Below are 20,181 nucleotides of genomic sequence, written 5' to 3' on the forward strand. Positions count from 1 at the left end.
CCCAATTCCGTGTCCTTCTCTGATGCACAAACATCTAATGTCTCTTTTTTACATGGTTAACAAAATATAGAGTTGAGACAATCCAAGATATCGTGGCCAAGATGAAGATGGCAAAAATGACACTGAAAAATCCACAACCTCTCAACAAACCAGTGTTGCCAAATGATGAATAAACATCAGTATCCCCAAATCTCATTATCAGACAGTGTTTGGCGTGACAGAAAATACTTCTTAATAAATAAATTTGAGCACTGATGGCTAACAGAGCGATGGATTTCATCATGTTCTTCTTCTCCTCTCAGCACCTGCAGCTTCTTTTCTGAAGAATAAAACATAAGATACTATCAGATAAAAAATTGCTCCCACAATAATTTTCTTTACCAAGTGATGCAATGCATCAAGGAATCTGAAATTTGGTCACCATTTTGCATGCTTCAGAAAGAATTTTAGGAAAATAGCTTGTATATTTTGAATGAACAAATCCACAAATTCAAACTCATTTGTATTATTACAAAATGTATAATTTGTTATTATATTCCATGACCAGTGCACTTAATTTTCATTGTCCGATTTATGCATTTTTACACCCCCAAACTTTCCAGAAAACTGACTAACCGTATTTCTGTATTCTTTAGATCAATATGGTCCTCTCATCTTCCAGGGCCAGCCTGTAAGTATTAACAGGCTCGTTAGCTGTATTAGATAATGCAGTAAAAAGTGTATTCTGTTTATAATGATATTGGCATAATCACCTGTCGTTGTCTGAGAGCTGCTCTTTTCTCTGTCTGAATTCTGCCCTCTCCAGGTTGTTTTTACAATGTACTTTGTGCTCTTCAATGCGGTCAATCTAAAGAGACCAAGCTATGAGCATCATATCTCAATAGATACGCCTACAAACATTTTCACATAAGATCCTTCAGAATGGCACTATGACATGACTACATTATGACATATATATATATATATATATATATATATATATATATATATATATATATATATATATATATCTATAGATATAGATATATATGTACAGTATATATCTCTAGAGAGAGAGAGAGAGAGAATTTTGCATCTAATTTTCAATAGACTTACATAAGTGTTAATCTGTTACGTTGGCTGTTTCATACACATAATATAGCATAAATTATCTATTAATATGGCCTTTACCTTGCTTGCCACACTTATTTTCTCTTTCTTCAAGGTTCTCGATTTAATCATTTTGGTGATTCTTACTGGACATAATTTATGGGAATGGCAAATACTTCCTGTACTGTCAAAGAGTTGATATTACATATTGGACACAGCCATCCATCCACAATTGCAGCATTATAATTATATAATGCTATTAAAGCTATTAAACACATCTCACCAAAAGCATGAATAAACAAACAAACAAATAAAAACTATATTTGTACTGTAAATATGGAAAGTTTTGCTTTTTTTGCTTTTGCTATTGATTGCTTTTTATGTATTTAACATGTCACCCAGAATATTAATAAATAAACAAATCAATTTATTGATTTGAATGATATTTTAAAAATAATATTTAGCCCTTTATTTGTACTGTAATACTGAAAATGATCCTGTCACATTTTTATAGTCCAGATAATTATTTTATATTAAAATCAGAATAAATGGAAGACTGTATAACACATACCAAACTGTATTTTTTTATTTTGATTTTTTGGGGTCAAAGATGACCCAGACTCTCAGATTGTATTTAGTCTGTCTGTGTGTATGTATGTAAATATACAAAATAAGACAAGTGGCAATATTTAATAAACTTCTATTTTTAATAACAACAGTACAATCCATCAAACGCACTGTAGTTGAGTCCCTCACGGCCTCGTTTTCAAAACTGAAATATGGCGCTTCCTAGATTAATGTTTATGTTTGTTATTTTATCACTTTAAACTACACAAACCACTTCCACAAACCAAACTGTTTTAGACTTCATTATTACTATTAGTAATATTGTCATTATTATTATTGCCACATAAACAGCAATAAAAGCCCAGGCGCGCACTGAGATCTGATTGGCTCCCAGAGAGGAAACACGCATCATGTGACCCGTGTGTCATCATCATTGCCTGAGAATCAGCTGATCCGTCCAGTCTATTTCCACGACTCAGACACTGTCACGGTCGTGACTTTCATATCATTTTTGTGCGTTTTTAAATCTGTAGGGCATTTTGAAAATATATTTGAAAAATTTAAACGGACGTCTTTCCGTCGCTTCGAAACGAGCTTAAAATCCTTTTACAGCAGCCGCAGCAGCAGCAGTCATGGCGCTCAGCGATGCCGACGTCCAGAAGCAGGTGAAAAGGCGTTCAAATTCATAATTAATTTTATATTACAACACTGTTGCAAGATTAACCCTCGGCGATTTGACAAATGCATTGTTTAAGGCGAACGTGCATGGCACGAGCATGATGTGGCCTTCAAGGTTGTTCGTCATTTATGCATTACACACGCGCTTGAATCACGAGACCTGTCTATATAATAAAAGTTAATTTTATATTAATACATTTGGACACTTAGATAAATGTGGATAAATGATCAATAAGGAAAAACAATTATTGAGCATCTCATTCAAAAACAAATGCACCAAGGTTGTATGATGAATAATATCAAGTATTCACGACAAAAAGACCAATTTTAGAATGCAGGTGATGGCGGTTCTGTATAGTTATAACATACTAAACACACACACATTCCACATAATTGTGATGGAGCCGCAACATTGCTACTGTAACTTAAACAGATTTAAGATTATTTTTCTGCATTTACAAGTGGGTTTTAAGCATTGATATCCTGTTAGACTTCTGCTTTTTATGTTCCTTCCTTTAAAGCTTTTCCCCCCTGATAGATATTGAATTATTGTTATTTTTATTCCCATATCTTTCCAGATCAAGCACATGATGGCTTTCATTGAGCAGGAGGCCAATGAAAAAGCAGAGGAGATTGATGCTAAGGTATTTTATTATTATTATTATTATTATTTAGTAGTCTAGATTTAAATGATTCCTCTAAAGACTATCTTTAAGAGGCTGTGACGGTGGAAATGGTGTGAAATTGTGAGACTGGCCATTGATAAGAGCTGATATGATGATAAGTGTCTCTCCTGAAGGCAGAGGAGGAGTTCAACATTGAGAAAGGCCGGCTGGTCCAGACTCAGCGTCTGAAGATTATGGAGTATTATGAGAAGAAGGAGAAACAGATCGAACAGCAGAAGAAAATGTGAGTGTGACTTCCTCTGCCTGAAGCAGTCAGACGCCCAAATCATTACTGTGGAAACTTCCAGTTTCCTCAAAATGTGTTACTCGAACAGTTATTTCATGCAGTAAAAAGTTTCAGATCATTAAGTTTTTTCTGAATGTTCAGATGTTTTAAATGTTTGCTTCATGTCTGCAGTCAAATGTCCAACCTGATGAACCAGGCCAGACTGAAGGTCCTGAAGGCCCGTGATGACATGATTTCGGTTAGTTTGCATACTTTTTTTAGCACATCTAGCCTTAAAATAAATAATGGGTTTATGCTGTCTGTTTACGCTGTGTTTTTTTTTTTTAAGGATTTGTTAAACGACGCACGTCACCGACTAGCGAATGTTGCCAGAGATCCATCCAGATACGCTGTTTTGATGGACGGACTGGTCCTGCAGGTGAGTGACTGTATAATTTAACAGTATAGCAAACCATTTTCGTCAAAGACTGTATGTGAGTCTTAAACAGCACACGCTCTGGTATTCTCATGTTTCAGGGTTTTTATCAGCTCCTGGAACCCAAAGTGACCATCCGTTGCCGCAAACAGGACGTGGGCATAGTGCAGGTCTGTAGTCCACTAAACCTTAAATTGAAACCTATAAAAAATAAAATAAATGTTAACTGAAATAAAACATAAAAATTCAGCTAGTAGCCAAGACATTACTACTTTTCATTTAGTTTAGCTTGATGTATTCAAATAACAAAATGTTAAATAAAAAAACAAAAATAAAAAAAAAGTTAAAAACTAAAAGCATAGAAAATTAGTAAAACTTTGAAATTAAAATGTGAATAAAAATATAGCATATTAATGAAACAAAAACACTGGATTCAGCAATCTAAAATTATATGATGTATCATTTAATGTAAACTATGTATTTTGTTTTAGGTAGTTATCAAGACCATTTTTTTAACTTGATGTGCTAAAATAACTATAAATGAAACTTAAATATAATAAATAAATACACATCAAAGAATGTACAAAAACACAGCAAAATTACTAACTCCTAAAGTTAAATGTAATAAAATGTAATAGTATCTCAGTGAAAATAATTTAAATATAGTTTAACTTTATATATATATATACATACATACATACATACACAAAACACACACACACACACACACACACACACATTTTAACTTGTATTAAAATAACTAAAACTAAAATATAATAAAGACAAAAAACAAACAAATAAAATAACAAGAAAACAATTACATTTTAAACTTTAACATAAAATTAAAATGAAAACAAAACGTTTATAATTTTATTAAAAACTATTATAGTATATCAGTAACTCTAAAAATAACACTTGCTGCAGGAAAATGTTGTGTATTTGGCAATTATTAATATCCGATTACTTCATGATATAAACCAAACACAAACGTGTTTTATTAGGCTTCTGTGCAGAAAAACATTCCCATCTACAAGGCAGCAGTGAAGGACAATCTTGAAGTCCGTATCAACCAGGATAACTTCCTCTCTCCAGAACTGTAAGCATCTGCCGTTTCAGTATCTGGTTTACAAAATTAGCCTGAATATCTTTTTTTTTATTTAATTGTAGTTTTTGAATATATGAAACGAAAGTCTGTGTGTTTTTTGTGTAGCTCTGGTGGTATCGAGCTGTATAATGCTGATGGAAAGATCAAAGTGTCCAACACTCTGGAGAGCAGGCTGGACCTCCTAGCACAGCAGGTACGGAAATTGGGCACAGAGGGTTACGATTAAGAGAAGCTGTGTGAATTGTACGGTAGATTTTTGATTTTCGATTCTTTTCAGATGATGCCGGAAATCCGAGTCGCCCTGTTTGGCGCAAACCAGAACCGCAAGTTCATGGACTGATCCTCACTCGCTCCAAACCACGGCAGAATGCCACTGTTTGATGTTGTACTTTTATTCTTATTCTGGTGTTAAAAACTCCATTCCTGTATCTGTCTGTATTTAAGAAAATATCATGTGTATGTGTGTGTTCAGTTGGTGTTGATACACTATTGCTGTAAAAAAGGATCAAAATAGTGTTCCATTTGGTCCATAACATCTCATGTGTTTGATTCTGAATGCAGCTGTAATATAACACGGTTTACAGAAACGCCTGAGTGAGCTCAGTCTTAAACTGATGTAGAAGTTTCACGGTTGTTTGCGAACTCACCCATTTTGTGGCTGTGGAGAAGACAGACCCATCTTGAACATCCCCCAGAAAAACTAAATGGTGGCACAGACTTGAAAATTACTAAGTGTTTAATTGTTTCCGTTGACTTTTTATTTGCTTTCCTGTGGTGCAGAGCATGACCTGTATATCACAAGCAATCGTGTCTGTTATTGCTGCAAAGATTATATTGATGTGAAAATTATATATAATGAAAAAAATATCAAACAAATATCTTCTCCCATTGTCTTCTTACTATGTAATTTGGAGAATGTCATAAGAAGTGTGTGCAGGAGGCTCTTATTCCTGGGGCACTTGAGAATTCACAGCATGTCACATGCTCTATTGTCATCACATTCTCAACATGTGCTGGTTCTGTAGAATGAGGAACTTCATAGCACTAGATGTACAGCCAGACAGCACCGGAAATACATGCTCTCTGGATGGAAAACGAAGAGCAGGAAACAAAAAGAGAGTAATGAGCATAATAAACTTGCAGGTAAGGTCACTTTTAGCATTTGAATGGAGTTCTTTATTATTAAAAATCAATCATGTTTGTAAGGTTTGCTGTTTTCCTACCACGGAAGTTCTCCAGATGAAATTTTTAGGAATGTTAAATTATGCAAAAGCTTGGGTTTAAGCTACCATATTAAAATAACAAGGAAACATAACAAAACATGTTGCTGAATGATCTTTTTTTGTTTTATGATTATCAATTTAGATATAATAAAAATTGATAACATTTCTGTTAAAAGTTTCTAAATTTAAATGGTGTGCCAAGTGATCTTACAATAGATCCTTTCAAATGCTTTCTGCATTTTAGTTAATTAAAAAGCATCGTGTATATATTTAGGTATGGCTTTAGTGGCTCTTTTATATAAAGCATTGCAAAAATTACCTCAAGTATATATGATGAATGAAATCTGTTACTTGTTTCTTACTCGTTTTGGGGCACTGATTCACACTTTTTCATGCATTTTATAGCATTTTGCTTTTGACAACCATTTTTATATATCTGGCCTGTCTTTAAGGACTACATCTAGCAGGGTCTGAAGGAGCTTTACAAAGTCAAGATCGTGTACCTGGAGCTGAGGGCCAGACAGTCCAAGGTTTGTGCACCATATTTCAGTGTATATGTGCACTAGGAAATAAAATGTGTATATTTTATAAATATGTTTAGGCGTATGAACTTGATGGCACTACCCATGACAGAGTGTGGTCTCTGGAGGTCTACAGAAACATTAGTGAGCTTGAAACACAATCTGGCTCTATGCCAAATAGACACATATCTAATAATATAAGATTAATATTAGAAATTTTAGATTATTCTGATTTAATTTCTAATGACAGCTTTATCTTTTTTTAGATTATTATAAAGCATTTGATACTTTGGAACATGTTTTTTTATTTCAATCACTTAAAAAATTGGTTTTGGTGATTATTTTTGTAATATGGTTAAAATGTTATATGTAAATGAAAATAGTTCAATTAAACTGAAAAACGGTACCTCTCCCAGGTTTTCTCTAAATCGTGGTGTTCTGAATCGTCAAGGATGCCCTGTGTCTCCTTATCTGTTTTTAATTGCAGTGCAATTTCTCAATTTACATATTAAAAGCAGTAACCTGAAAGGAATCACTGTTGGAAATGCAGAATTAATCATTAGTCAATTGGCTGACGACACAGCATTATTTTTGGAAGATTCCCCTCAAATCTCAGCAGCCTTAAATATCCTTCAGTCATTTTCTAAAGTTTCTGGTTTAAATCTCAATATTGATAAATGTGAATTATTTCCCATTAAAAGTTGTAATCTCTCTTTAATCTGTGGCATAGCTGTTAAAAGCACTGTTAAATATCTTGGTAGAGAAATAACTAAAGAAAAAAATAGATGTACAACAAACTGTAATCAGATTATTGAAAAAGCTAAGAAAAAACTTAATTGCTGGCTTTAAAGGGATCTATCTATTAAAGGAAGAGTTTTGCTCACTAAGGCTGAGGGTCTTTCACGCCTCTCTTATGCGGCACAATCTCTTTATGTAGATAAGCCTGCATGTAAATTGATTGATAGAGCTCTAACAGATTTTGTCTGGAAAAATAAATGCCATTATATGAAGAAATCTGTCATTTTATATTCTTACAACAAAGGTGGTTTAAACTTTATTGATTTTAGTTCCTTAAACAACACTTTCAAAGATTTTTGAAAAATCAAGACTCCATCTGGAATATTTTCCCTCAACAAACTTTTTCATATATTGGAGGTATAAAATTTTTATTGATGTGCAACTATAACTTATCAAAAATTCCTATCAAACTTTCAAATTTCCACCAACAGGTTCTTTTGGCATGGCCTTTCATATATAATTTATCATGTGTTCCCTGGGAACACATGATATGTAAAAATTGATAGCCTGAATGCACTGTAAGTCGTCTGCTAAATGCATAAATTTAATTTAATTTAAATTTATTTAATTTAATAAACATAATTTCACTCCCCATAAATTCTTTATTTGGAACAATCAAAATATTTTATACAAAAATAGAACTTTATTTTTTGATCGGTGGTTTAATAATGGATTACTTTTAGTTTGTCAGTTATTTAATGACAAAGGATTACTAATGAATTATGCAGAATTTCTTTCAGAATACAACATGCCAGGTACTCCCAAAGAATTTGCAATAGTTATGGGAGCAATACCATCAGGAATTTGTATGCTTTTAAAAAAATTACACCCAATCTACTACTATAACTACTGCTTTCCCTGAGCCAGTAGACACTCCAATAGGTCAAATATGTTTTTCAGGAAAAAAAGATAGAAATAAGAAAGTTAGATCCCTGTTTACTGAAGATATTATCTTAATATCTCCTGAAATCTCTTACTGGAATAATTTATTTAAAAATTTAAAGTGGAAAAAGATTTGGTCTTTACAACAAAAATATTTAAAGTATCATTTAAAATACTAAATAAATTTTCCCCAAAATTGCCTCTACAAATATGGAAACAATAGAAAAACAAAGCCAAACCCAGACATTAAAGGCACTTTAGAAATGTATGTTACCAAGGGTCACAACAGTCAGCTTTAGTATTTTTTCCCCTTTCCTTTTAAAGAGCTTCAGCAAAGTCCTTCTCTGGTCTAAGCCATGTTAGTTTATTTAATAAAGTCACTTTAAAGGTCCCATTCTTCATGATTCCATGTTTTAAACTTTAGTTACTGTGTAATGTTGTTGTTGGAGTATAAATAATACCTGTAAAATTCTAAAGCTCAAAGTTCAAAGCCAAGTGAGATATTTTATTTAACAGAATTCGCCTACAATTAACGACACGTTTGGACTACATCCCTCTAGTTCCTGCAGTAATGACGTCACTAAAACAGTTTTTTGACTAACCTCCGCCCACAGGAATACACAAAAAGGGGGCGTGGTCTTGTTGCGCTCAGACGGAGAAGAGAAAGAGCTGCGTTTGTCGCCATGTCGTTAAAACGCTGTTATTTTCATCTCGGAGTCCAATCACCTTTGTCTGGGCTTCCCAGGGACGCTGTACTTGGAGATTAATGGTTACAATTTATGTTTAACTCAGTTCCAGAAAATTATAATCCACATGTAAAACTATGTGCAGCACATTTTGCTGAGGACAGCTTTCTCAGTCTCAATCAGTTTAATGCCGGATTCGCACAAAGACTATTCCTGAAAGATGGAGCAGTTCCCTCTTTGTCTGGAGAAGGCGATGTTTATGGACCACAACCGGCAAGTGTATTTTATTATTTAAGTTGGTGCGTTTAACAGTTTCTGTACCCTATTACACAAAGGGCAACGCTGTTTAGCTTTGTTAAATAGATGTTAGGGCTGTGCAAAAAAATCGAATGTGATTTTCATGCGCATCTCGTCAGTAAAAACGCTCCTGTGATTATAAGTACATCTCCAGCACATGCTCCTGCCCACTTGCTTCTCAAAACTAGCCCAATCGCGTTTCCAGGAGGGCAGCCTGTGCTCAGCTGCTGTTGAATCACAACACAGGAACTGCTGGCCCAATCAGAACTTGTTTCTGAAGGAGGGACTTTATAGAACAAGGAAGACATCAGCCCGTTTTTATGACAGAGAAAACAGCGGTATACAGATAGGTGAATTGTGTGAAAAAAACTTTATTTTTTAACACGCGAAACATGAACACATGTTATATTGCACACAGTAAACACAATCAAAGCTTCAAAAAATCACGAAAAACGGGACCTTTAATGGTTACTGTTTCTAGAAAAATAACATTTCTACTATCCAAATGAGATTTTTTCAATTTTAACGCCACTTTACTAACAGGGTTGAAACTTCTGATTTTGAGATTATGGATAATAATGCTTGAAACATCAGCTCAAGATTACAAAAACAAAGACATGTTATGTTATAAATGTTATTAATTACTGCAGAATACAAACTTTTATCTCTGTCATTTGAATTCAAAAAGATGAAATATGGTCTAGGATTTCTGACATAATTTAACATACTAAGAATATTAATCATCAATCACATAAATCTGATCTGAATGCATTTTTACGAAGGTCTCTTAGTGTATCTCAAGTGAAGCAAGCAGTACAAGAGGCCATTGAAATGCAGAGAAAATATCCAGACGTTGTTGCTGGGTTCGACCTGGTAATCTCATCTTTGACTTAAGTTACAGTTGATGGCCATGTCGGCGGAATGCAATATTAAATACTAAATATGTTACTGTCTGCACTGTGTAAGCAAGCCACAGCAATAACAAAGCCAAAATAACTGAACCAAGATGAGTCGGTTCTAAAAGGTGACATGGCACCATGATGCTCACTAAAGAGTCAAATTTGATTTTATCAGAATTAAAAATAAAATAAATTAATTAAGGGTTGAATTTAAATGACCACATTTAGTATTAGTGTTCACCCATTCTATCAATTTATTGCTGTAGGTCATGAAGACACTAGAGGATCTATCTGGTACTTTCGGGATGCCTTATCACTCGCTTCAGAGATTAAGACGAAACTTCCTTTCTTTTTTCATGCTGGAGAGACAGGTTAGTAGATGTAGCTCACTTCACTATATTTGGTAGAAACAAAGCTTTTTGAAGTTTTGAACAAATTGAACCAATTGCTTTGCAAAATTACAGTGAAGCTCTTAAAACACCTGGTCAAAATGGTGTAAATGCAATTCACCAAAAACACATAAAAACACCTTTTACAAACCAATCGCAAATATTTAATCAAAAGTGTAACATATTAAATGCAATTAAAAAAAACTTCAAATATAGTGACCATACGTCCTCTTTTTCCCAGACGTGTCCTAGACAGGTTTTTCTAAATTGCCTATTGTGTCCCGTACTTCGATTTTGAAGTGCACATTCGATGGACACTTTACTATGGGAGACATGGGAGACATTCATACTAGAATGTACTTTAGCAGTCGTCAAGTAAATTCTAATTCAAATGTAGTAGTCAGTTCGGGATTTTGAATGCACTGTTTGTTTTCCTATTGTTTTCATACTTGCTGAAAGTAGTAATGACTGAACAGTACAGTAGTTTGAACAATAGCGTGCAGGCACTGTACAGTCTTGGCGTGTGAGAAGGTGGGATCTACAGAAAACGGTCAAAGCAATGCAAATATTTGTGCATAATGAATAAAGACTGTAGAGAGCACATCAACAGAGAAAACCTGGATATTTTAGTCTATTTATAAAAAGAAGACTGATTGTCACCCTAATCAAATACCATTAAAAATTAAGTCTCCATAATATATTCTATAATACACTATTTGTTTTGTTTTATTGATTGCTTGTTTAAATGTGCCAGTGAAACACTACTCTTCCTTTTCATTATGCAAATGCAGATTTCTAGAAGTATATCATAGACATAAGTTCATGAGAATATAGCCTCATTTACTGAAATTGTGTAAATTTGCCAGTTTGAAATGGGTTAGAAACCACTGGTTCAAAAAACAAATGAAGTATCATTTCAAAAGCGTCCATCACTAAATTGTTTAATAGTTAAAGTTAGTTGTACAATAACAGATTTGAACAGGTGTGCTGTGGATGTTTGTTTTTAGATTTGGTTGGTTCAGATGTGGACAGGAATGTTAGATGCTCTGCTATTTAACACCAGCTGCATAGGACATGGTTTTGCACTGGTTCATCGTCCTCTGACCAAGCAGCTGTCCAGGATGAGAGGGGTGGCAGTGGAGTTGTGTCCCGTTTCTAATCAGGTACAGCTGTGGTGCAAAACTAGGCTGACCATATGTCCTCTTTTTCCGAGATATATCTCGGCCAGGATTTCTAAAGTGCCTTTAATGTCTGGGTTTGGCTTTGTTTTTCTATTGTTTCCATATTTGTAAAGGCAATTTCGGGGAAAGTTACTTATAAAAGTAATGCATTACAATATTGCTTTACTCCATAAAAAGTAACTAATTGTGTTACTGTTATTTAAAGTAATTCATTGCATTACTTTTGTATACTTTTTGTCACCTGGGCTGGAAATGCCCCAAGGTTATATTTAAAGCAATTGTAACAGCCCTTTCACACCAAAAGTGAAACGAAAAAGCCTCAGCCTGAAGGAAATGCCTTTGCACCTCACTCCAAATCTCTCTCAACAAGGGAACAGGAGAGGTGTCAGTGAATAAATGGGAAAACAAAGTAACTTGTGTTACTTATTTGAAAAATATATTTTCTTGTACATTTAAAAGCAATGCATTATTTTACTAGTAACTTGAAACACGATTTATTTATTCACATACTTTCATTTGAAAAGTCATTTTAGTTATGTAGAAGAATAATGTATGGTTGCGCTTTTCCCCTTTATCAACAGGTACAGATCTTTGTCACCACAACTACAGGATAAAGTTATGATGACCTTATGGAAGGAAAATTGGAAGAAATTTGTAGCAGAGAATTCATAACCATGACTAACAGAAGAGGATAGGACTGTATTTTTTATGATTACTTATCTTATAAAGCTAATGGGCTTGAAAGTTGTATTTTTTGATTGTATTATAGGTCAAAAGTATTATTTGACTTTGACTTTTGACTAATCTGTGAGGTTTGTCCACAGCATTTATATCATCTTCTATATTTTTTATAGTTAATAATTATAATATAATTAGGTACTGTATCCGATTCCTAAATTAAAACCTCATATTCTCCTTTCTGGTCAGCACTGATCTCCTGACAGTGTTTAGTCTCTCTGTTCTGTATAGCATGTCCCTGAAAACAAGACAAAACACCAGGTATATCCTAAAATGTATTTGAACAAGGAGGTTTTGCATGCAGAGATATTTATATTTTGGCATTAAAAGTACTTTCTAGGTCATGATTTATCCAGGCTTTTTGTGCTGCTTTAAACTTTTAGCATCTGAACACGAGTACATTTCTGGAAATCTGCCTGAGCTGGGATCAGTTACACAACAATTATTTTCTGATCTTCAGAGTCAAAATTTTCAAGATACCATTAGAATGGTTTGCATTTCAGCCTCTCTCTCTCACTCTCTTTCTCTCCAATACATCACTGATGTTCCCATGGTTCTATGGGAGAAGAAGAGAACATGTGCACTGGTTGTTTGACTGGTTTAATGATAAGCAAACTGCTATTCAAGCAAAACTGACAAAGTTCAAACTATATCCCTATCCACATCACAAATGTTTGGTAGACAAACTTTAAGTCAGCCTGTCAAAGAATTAAATGTATGTCAACAGAAGAAATAGGGCTCTCTTTGGTTGTGTCCAACAGATGATAAAAGTGGATTTCTTTCATGATACCTGTACTGGAATATGCCAGGCTATGTGAAACATTTTCTTGTACTGATCCATCTAAACTTCTGCCACTCCGAGGGCATTTCTCTTCATCACACTGTTAAGATCAGGCATGTAGGGTTTGTGTGCCCTCTCAATGTGAGCGATTTTAGAGCAGGGCACAATCTCTATACTTCCTCTACACAGCCACACCTGAACCAAAGCACATGAAAACTCAACACAGTTTACCATGGCTACTATGTAAATATAGTATAGAATGTAGGAGAATGATCAACATGTTTGCATTTGAGTGTGGTTTACCCGCATTCCTAATTCAACATTCTCTCCTCCGTAAACCTCCATCCCTCCATCCAGAGTCCCAATCTCACCAAAGAACAGACGATCAACCACAAGAATTTTGGGACTCCTGTAAAACAGACAAAAGACTAATCTGTTACTCATAATGAATATACTTTATGAGTGAATATGAAAAATAGATAATATAACAACATTTGAACTCTGCATACCCCAGTTACACTCTTAATAGAATTGAGCAACATCAGATGAACGGCACGATTGCCAATGAGAAACAAGAAGAATTTAACATTGAGTCACTTACATCTCAGAAACATTATTACACAACGCGCACAATTTCCTGGCAGAGAAAGACTGTTTTGATAGCACGACTTCTGTAGGAACTTATCGTACATGCATCAGACAGCCCAGTCAAAACCATGAGCAGAGATGAAATACTTTGTCATCTGCAAGTCACTGACACTATCAAACACGAAAAAAAAAGAGAGAGTACTTGAGAAACTGTTCACATTTTATACACTCTCATACCTAACAATTTTTATTTTATTTTATTTTTTTATGTTGAGGACAAATTCCATCTGAGCAAATATTTAGTTTATTGTCTAATACTTAAGTCAGCTGAGCATTTTTACACCATTTGACATGGACCTCAATGTGGGCATCCAAAATAGCAACCACATCCCCAGTGGCAGCCTTCCACCCTGAGATTCTGGCCTGGGAAAGTCCTTTCTGCTCTGAATGGGTCACCATCTTCACCAGGCCTGGGTGCTTCTCATTGATGGAGCTCATATAAACATGCAGCTGTGTTTTCAGATCTTCTGTGGAACAGATACATCCAGAATTAATTACTCATTTTGTGAACAATATGCCTCTAAGACGAAGGTTGGATGGGTTTTTTTGAAAGAAACAAACCATTCGTGCTGTGGTCGTCCACCAGTATGATCTCTTTGAGCAGGTGGGCTGAAGTTCTGTTGATGATGCTGCAAATGGCTCTTTGAATGACAGACAGAGCCTCATTCAGATAAATCAGCACCACGCTGAGGGTGGGCAGATTGTGGGGGTATTCAAGCCCAATGCATCTACAGAAATAGATGAATGCATCAAGATGGATCTTGAATTTCAGAGCGTGTCCATAAACCGCTGAAACTCACCTGTGGTCTCGAGTGTCCGGCAGCTCCCGGTCCAGAGGCAATTGGTCACTGAGGAAGGCATTATAGCTGTATTTCTGAAAGAGATCCTCAGCCATGGCTGGGGTTTGCGGGGCCCCGGTGCAGGTTGTACCAGTGGGCCCTGTTTGAAATTGTTTAATTTTTATGTTCGCTCTACTTATTTATTTGTCCTATTTACACAATGTTTACGTTTTTGTAGGTGTAAGTTTGTAGGTGTCCAGGTACACAAAACAAATAATATAGGTGAAATAGAACTGCATAGTCTTCAATGTAAAAAAATATAAATTTATTCAGACACCTTCAACATTTCTCAAATTATCACAGTTTATTTGCTATAGTGTAGAAAATAGAACTAAAATGACAAGAACTCAAAACTGTGTCAGAACAAATTCATCTTGATAATGCCAGATATCTTTGATAGAAAGGTATGCAATGGATTACAATCGACCAAAACTGTTATTATAATATATACAATATTTACACCACTATAAATACTTTGTTGATGAATTACCAAGCAATGCTTAATTTAGTTCAGTTCTGTTGTGTTGAAAATTGGTATTAGCAATTAAAGAAATTACACTTAAGCAAAACATATAGTCAGGTCAAAGTGTCTGAATAATTGTTTGATCCCAAAAAAAATTTTTTGATCAATTTTACTGGTAGTCCACTGTATGAAGAATCTTTGGGTATAATACTGTATGTCACAGTTTACTTTATTTTTCTATACTCACTTACATAAATGAACTATAGTGTCCTGCACCCAAATATAAAAAATATATCTGGTGTCTAAATAATTTTTGGTTTGACTGTGGATTCTTGTTAAAACTACAAAGTAATTTAGTCAAGAGCAGAGAGTGATTTTCTTTCTTTCATCTTCTCCGATTAACATCAGGCGCGGTCACTTTAAGAGACAATGCATCCATTATAATGATGCTCATCTGATTTCTTTCTCCACTGTTTACTTTCACTTAAGACGTAACCAACAGTTTTTTTCAAGAATACTCTCCAAGACGGATATTTTGACATAATTATTTATGTATTTATTGTTATAAGAGCAAAAGTTTTTCTGCGTCTTGTGTTTGAATGCTTTAAACTATTTTGAATGTTTTGTCAAGTCTTAAAAACACGTGCAAATGATAAGCTTTCACCCATCAACTGAGCGTCTTTTTTAGGCTGAGTCAGCCGGTTGAGATCGCCCCAGATTTAAGACTCCACACAGATTTGAAATGCTCCAGCAGTGCTATATAATATGGATTTAATTTTGTTTTATGAAAAACAACAGTCTGGACTTTCTGCTCAGTAAATGATGAGAGAATTGTAATTATTGGATGCATTTTTGGTTTAATAAACACTGGCATTATGTGACAACATGTCCTATAGCTTGCTATTAGGAATAGGGTAGATGAGTAAAAAAACACAAAACTATTTTACAACACAGTCTCTTTCAGTTAATAGCTGCATTGACATTTTTAACTTTAGCTGCTTTTATATATACAGATTATATCTTGCATTTCAGAAGTCCTGAATTACATTCTGTATCTTCCAGTGTTGGTTTCTGCACTCCTGAAGGAAAATGTTCTTTTCATACTTTCCTGTCTGCTCAGCGCTGATCTCCAGACAGCGTTTGGTTTCTCTGTTCTGTATGGCCTGTCCCTGAAAACAAACAGGAAAATTATTTTTTATACCAATGCACTCTATCAATGTTTGGGGTGAAATTATTTGTTCACCTGTGTGAAGTCCCAGTACATGTGTTTTGGTTTTTCAGTTTCTGAACACCAGGACAGTTCTGGAAACCTGCCTGAACCGGGATCAATTAGACAGCGGTTCTTGTTGTTTTTAAGGGCCTGAAGGGGATGCGCAAATATCTCACCATTTGCTGTATAGTAAAATACCTGTGTGATGAGATAGTGAAGTGTGTCAAATATTGCCCAAAATACAGTTTCAATACAGAAGAGAAGAGAAGAGAAGAGAAGAGAAGAGAAGAGAAGAGAAGAGAAGAGATTACCTGTGATTCCATAAAATGACATGGATATAAAATGGGAGTGTTCTCCTTAAGTGGCCCCTTATCCAAACATAAACGTGTTTGCAGATCATTAATCAGCTGTTTTGATAGAGAGGACATCATATTAATGGTCAAATCCTTCATAATTTTTCCTGTACAACTGATCTCTCAAGACTATCTTGTTTAATAGTGCACTGTATGTCACTCACCACTCCATAACCTAACAAATTAAAGGGATTTAAGTCAGGATAGACATTTTCCAGGTACCATTTAAATGGTTTGCATTTCAGCCTTTCTCTCAGTTTCCTTCTTTCAGATACATCGCCAATGTCTATCCCATGGTTCTGTGGGGTAGAATGAACACCTTGGTAATGTGAAGCCTCGTTTCAAACCGAGCGTTGTGGTACAGTACAGTATAGAACAGTAGAGTATGATTCGGGATGGTGCACCCTGATATGGCTTCCTTTTCCACCACCAACAGCACCCTTACTCTATATAGGTGGTGTATGCTGGAAAGTAGTGATCAACGACAATCTCTTGCGAAGACGAAAACGTGACATTGTCTGTGTGTTTTTGTGTTTGCACACTCTGATGTAAACAAACCCAACACGAATGAGCAGCATGGCGGAACAAGTGAAGGAGACGCTTCATTCACCATGTGTTGTCATTCCCCTTGTAGCACGCGCAAGTGATGATTCTCTGTCAACCAATCCACGTTCTGCAGTAAGTCTAGCTTCAACCTTTTAGATACTGGACTTCTGTGCACAGTACCCCAATGGAAGGGTCCCAAAAAAGTGGTACAGACCAGTTCACTATTTTGGTCGAAAACACAACTTCTGACAATGGAAATGTAAATGGAAATAATAGCATACCGTACTATAGGCTATTGTACTGAACTGTACCGCTCGGTGGAAACAAAGCTTTAAAATCCAGAATTTGAGGGGTTAAATCTTTTAAAGTGATAGTTCACCCAAAAATGAATTTGATGTTTATCTGCTTACCCCCAGGACATCAAAGGTGTATGTGACTTTGTTTGTTCAGTAGAACACAAACTGAGATTTTTAACTGAAACTGTCATATAGTGTTATATAATGTTATATAATAATCTTATAATGTAAGTGGATTGGAATCACGGATAAAACATACAATAAAACTAGGGAGGACTCACATAGGAGAGTTCGAACAGTTTGCACATTGCATGAATCAGAGGTAAAAAACTATATAAATACTTTTCAGTTTGTTGCACAGACCAATCGTTTTGTGTCTTTACACATCAATGTATCATCACGAGCCGCAGGGTTTCATTTGGTTTTGTTTGTGTATAGTTTTTTTTTATTTGTTTTATTGTGTGTTTTAGCCATGATTCCCATCCACTTACATTATAAGATTGACAGACTGCAACGGTTTCACTTAAAAATCTCAGTTTGTGTTCTACTGAAGAAACAAAATCACCTACATCTTGCATGCCCTGGGGGTAGGCAGATATACATCAAATCTTCTTTTTTGGGTGAACTATCCCTTTAATTAAATCTACCTGTATGGGAAGACCCCAGGCGATGTTCACATTTATTTTGTATTCATCCATCCAAACTTCTGCCACTCTGAGGGCATTTCTCTTCATCACACTGCTAAGATCGGGCATGTAGGGTTTGTGTGCCCTCTCGATGTGAGCAATTTTAGAGCAGGGCACAATCTCTATACTTCCTCCACACAGCCACACCTGAACCAAAACACATGAAAGAAAAACTCAATGCATACTATGTAAATACAGTATAATATATAAAGTATAATATAAATTAATAATTTAAGAGAATGCTCAATCGATTTGATGTGCATGTGAATTACCCGTATTCCTAATTCAACATTCTCTCCGCCGTACACCTCCATCCCTCCATCCAGAGTCCCAATCTCACCAAAGAACAGACGATCAACCACAAGAATTCCCATCACAGAGGGACTCCTGGAGAACAGGAAGATAACGGATCTGTTACGAAAATCTGATTAAGAAAATTGAGAACATATTAATTCAGTTATATCTTATACTCACTTTCCTGGCTGTGAAGGGTCATTTTGATTGTACCACTTCTGTGAGAATTCTATGTACATACACCAGAGAGCCCAGTCAAAACCATGAGCATAGGTTAAATATTTTGTCAGTTGCAAGTCATAGTAATTGACTTTATCAAACACAGGGCTCAGGACCAGTTTACGGTCAGCCTGGATACGTGCAAGTAGAGGCTCCGCCCTAAAAGTGAGAGAGTACTTGAGAAATATTTCATACACCATTACACCAATAAATTAATTTTAATAAGTAAAAAATATATACATAAATAAATAAAAAGATAGAGCATGATTTTTGGCTATTTGAGCAAATAATTTGTTTACAGACAGACAGTTAAGTCATTACTTGAAGTAGCCTATTAAAATTAATACAAAAATATTACAAAAACTGACAATACACAAAACAAAATGTCTAAAACTTGAAATAAAAATAAAAAACCTGAACATTTTTTAAATAAAAGCCCATTCACCAGTTTATAAATAATCCTAAAACAACACTGCTTTGCATGTGTTATGTTTTAAGAAAGAGAATATCAACTAGTCAACTAATTCTTAAGTCAGCTGAGCAGTTTCACACCATTTGACATGGACCTCAATGTGGGCATCCAAAATAGCAACCACATCCCCAGTGGCAGCCTTCCAACCTGAGATTCTGGCCTGGGAAAGTCCTTTCTGCTCTGAATGGGTCACCATCTTCACCAGGCCTGGGTGCTTCTCATTGATGGAGCTCATATAAACATGCAGCTGTGTTTTCAGATCTTCTGTGGAACAGAATTAATAACTCATTTTGTGAACAATATGCCTCTGAGATGAAGGTTGGATGGGTTTTTTTGAGAGAAACAAACCATTCTTGCTGTGGTCGTCCACCAGTATGATCTCTTTGAGCAGGTGGGCTGGAGTTCTGTTGATGATGCTGCAAATGGCTCTTTGAATGACAGACAGAGCCTCATCCAGATAAATCAGCACCACGCTGAGGGTGGGCAGATTGTGGGGGTATTCACGGCCAATGCATCTACAGAAATAGATGAATGCATTAAGACGGATCTTGAATTTCAGAGCGTGTCCATAAACCGCTGAAACTCACCTGTGGTCTCGAGTGTCCGGCAGCTCCCGGTCCAGAGGCAATTGGTCACTGAGAAAGGCATTATAGCCGTATTTCTGAAAGAGATCCTCAGCCTTCCTCTGATCATCCTCAGAAAGTTCAATAGTCCATTGCTTGAAAAGATCTGAGTCTGGGAACAATTTCTTTGCTGGCTTCTCATGTCTCACTTTTGGGATTCTCTCTTCTGCAAGAATTTGTGTTCATCAATTACTCAAAATATAAAACAACACTGAAGCAAAACATATTAGAAACTCACCCTTTGCGTGTAAATGAGCGTCCAGTTTGTTCATCTTGTTTAGCAGAAGTGCGCTGTGTAACGAGAAGTTCTGCTGGACTTGGTGGAGCTGCTTCTCTTGAGTTTGAATTTCCCTCCTCATTAAACTCATATA

General features: G+C 35.4%; 2 protein-coding genes and 2 pseudogenes across 2 annotated transcripts; 1 reads left to right on the forward strand and 3 right to left on the reverse strand.

The window, feature by feature from the left end:
- Nucleotides 1-34: 34 nt before the first annotated feature.
- Nucleotides 35-1,221, reverse strand: LOC132098541 (coiled-coil domain-containing protein 167-like; annotated as a pseudogene).
- Nucleotides 1,222-2,069: 848 nt separating this feature from the next.
- Nucleotides 2,070-5,634, forward strand: LOC132098705 (V-type proton ATPase subunit E 1-like). Its single transcript, XM_059504839.1, has 9 exons — nt 2,070-2,321; nt 2,913-2,978; nt 3,134-3,243; nt 3,418-3,484; nt 3,575-3,664; nt 3,763-3,831; nt 4,663-4,757; nt 4,872-4,959; nt 5,044-5,634. The coding sequence occupies exons 1-9, from the start codon at nt 2,289-2,291 to the stop codon at nt 5,104-5,106; spliced, it is 681 nt and encodes a 226-aa protein (XP_059360822.1). The 5' UTR covers nt 2,070-2,288; the 3' UTR covers nt 5,107-5,634.
- A 7,177-nt stretch (nt 5,635-12,811) lies between these two features.
- Nucleotides 12,812-14,704, reverse strand: LOC132098542 (probable polypeptide N-acetylgalactosaminyltransferase 8; annotated as a pseudogene).
- A 1,211-nt stretch (nt 14,705-15,915) lies between these two features.
- Nucleotides 15,916-20,178, reverse strand: LOC132098543 (probable polypeptide N-acetylgalactosaminyltransferase 8). The gene is made up of 11 exons (XM_059504623.1): nt 20,049-20,178; nt 19,775-19,976; nt 19,536-19,702; nt 19,268-19,451; nt 18,677-18,874; nt 18,475-18,589; nt 18,164-18,349; nt 16,839-16,973; nt 16,633-16,728; nt 16,355-16,519; nt 15,916-16,280 (listed from the first exon to the last, which is right to left on the reverse strand). Exons 1-11 carry the CDS (start codon nt 20,176-20,178, stop codon nt 16,140-16,142), a joined length of 1,719 nt encoding a protein of 572 aa, XP_059360606.1. The 3' UTR covers nt 15,916-16,139.
- Nucleotides 20,179-20,181: the final 3 nt, after the last annotated feature.

The sequence above is a fragment of the Carassius carassius genome, chromosome 22 (assembly GCF_963082965.1).
Source record: "Carassius carassius chromosome 22, fCarCar2.1, whole genome shotgun sequence".
NCBI lineage: Eukaryota > Metazoa > Chordata > Actinopteri > Cypriniformes > Cyprinidae > Carassius > Carassius carassius.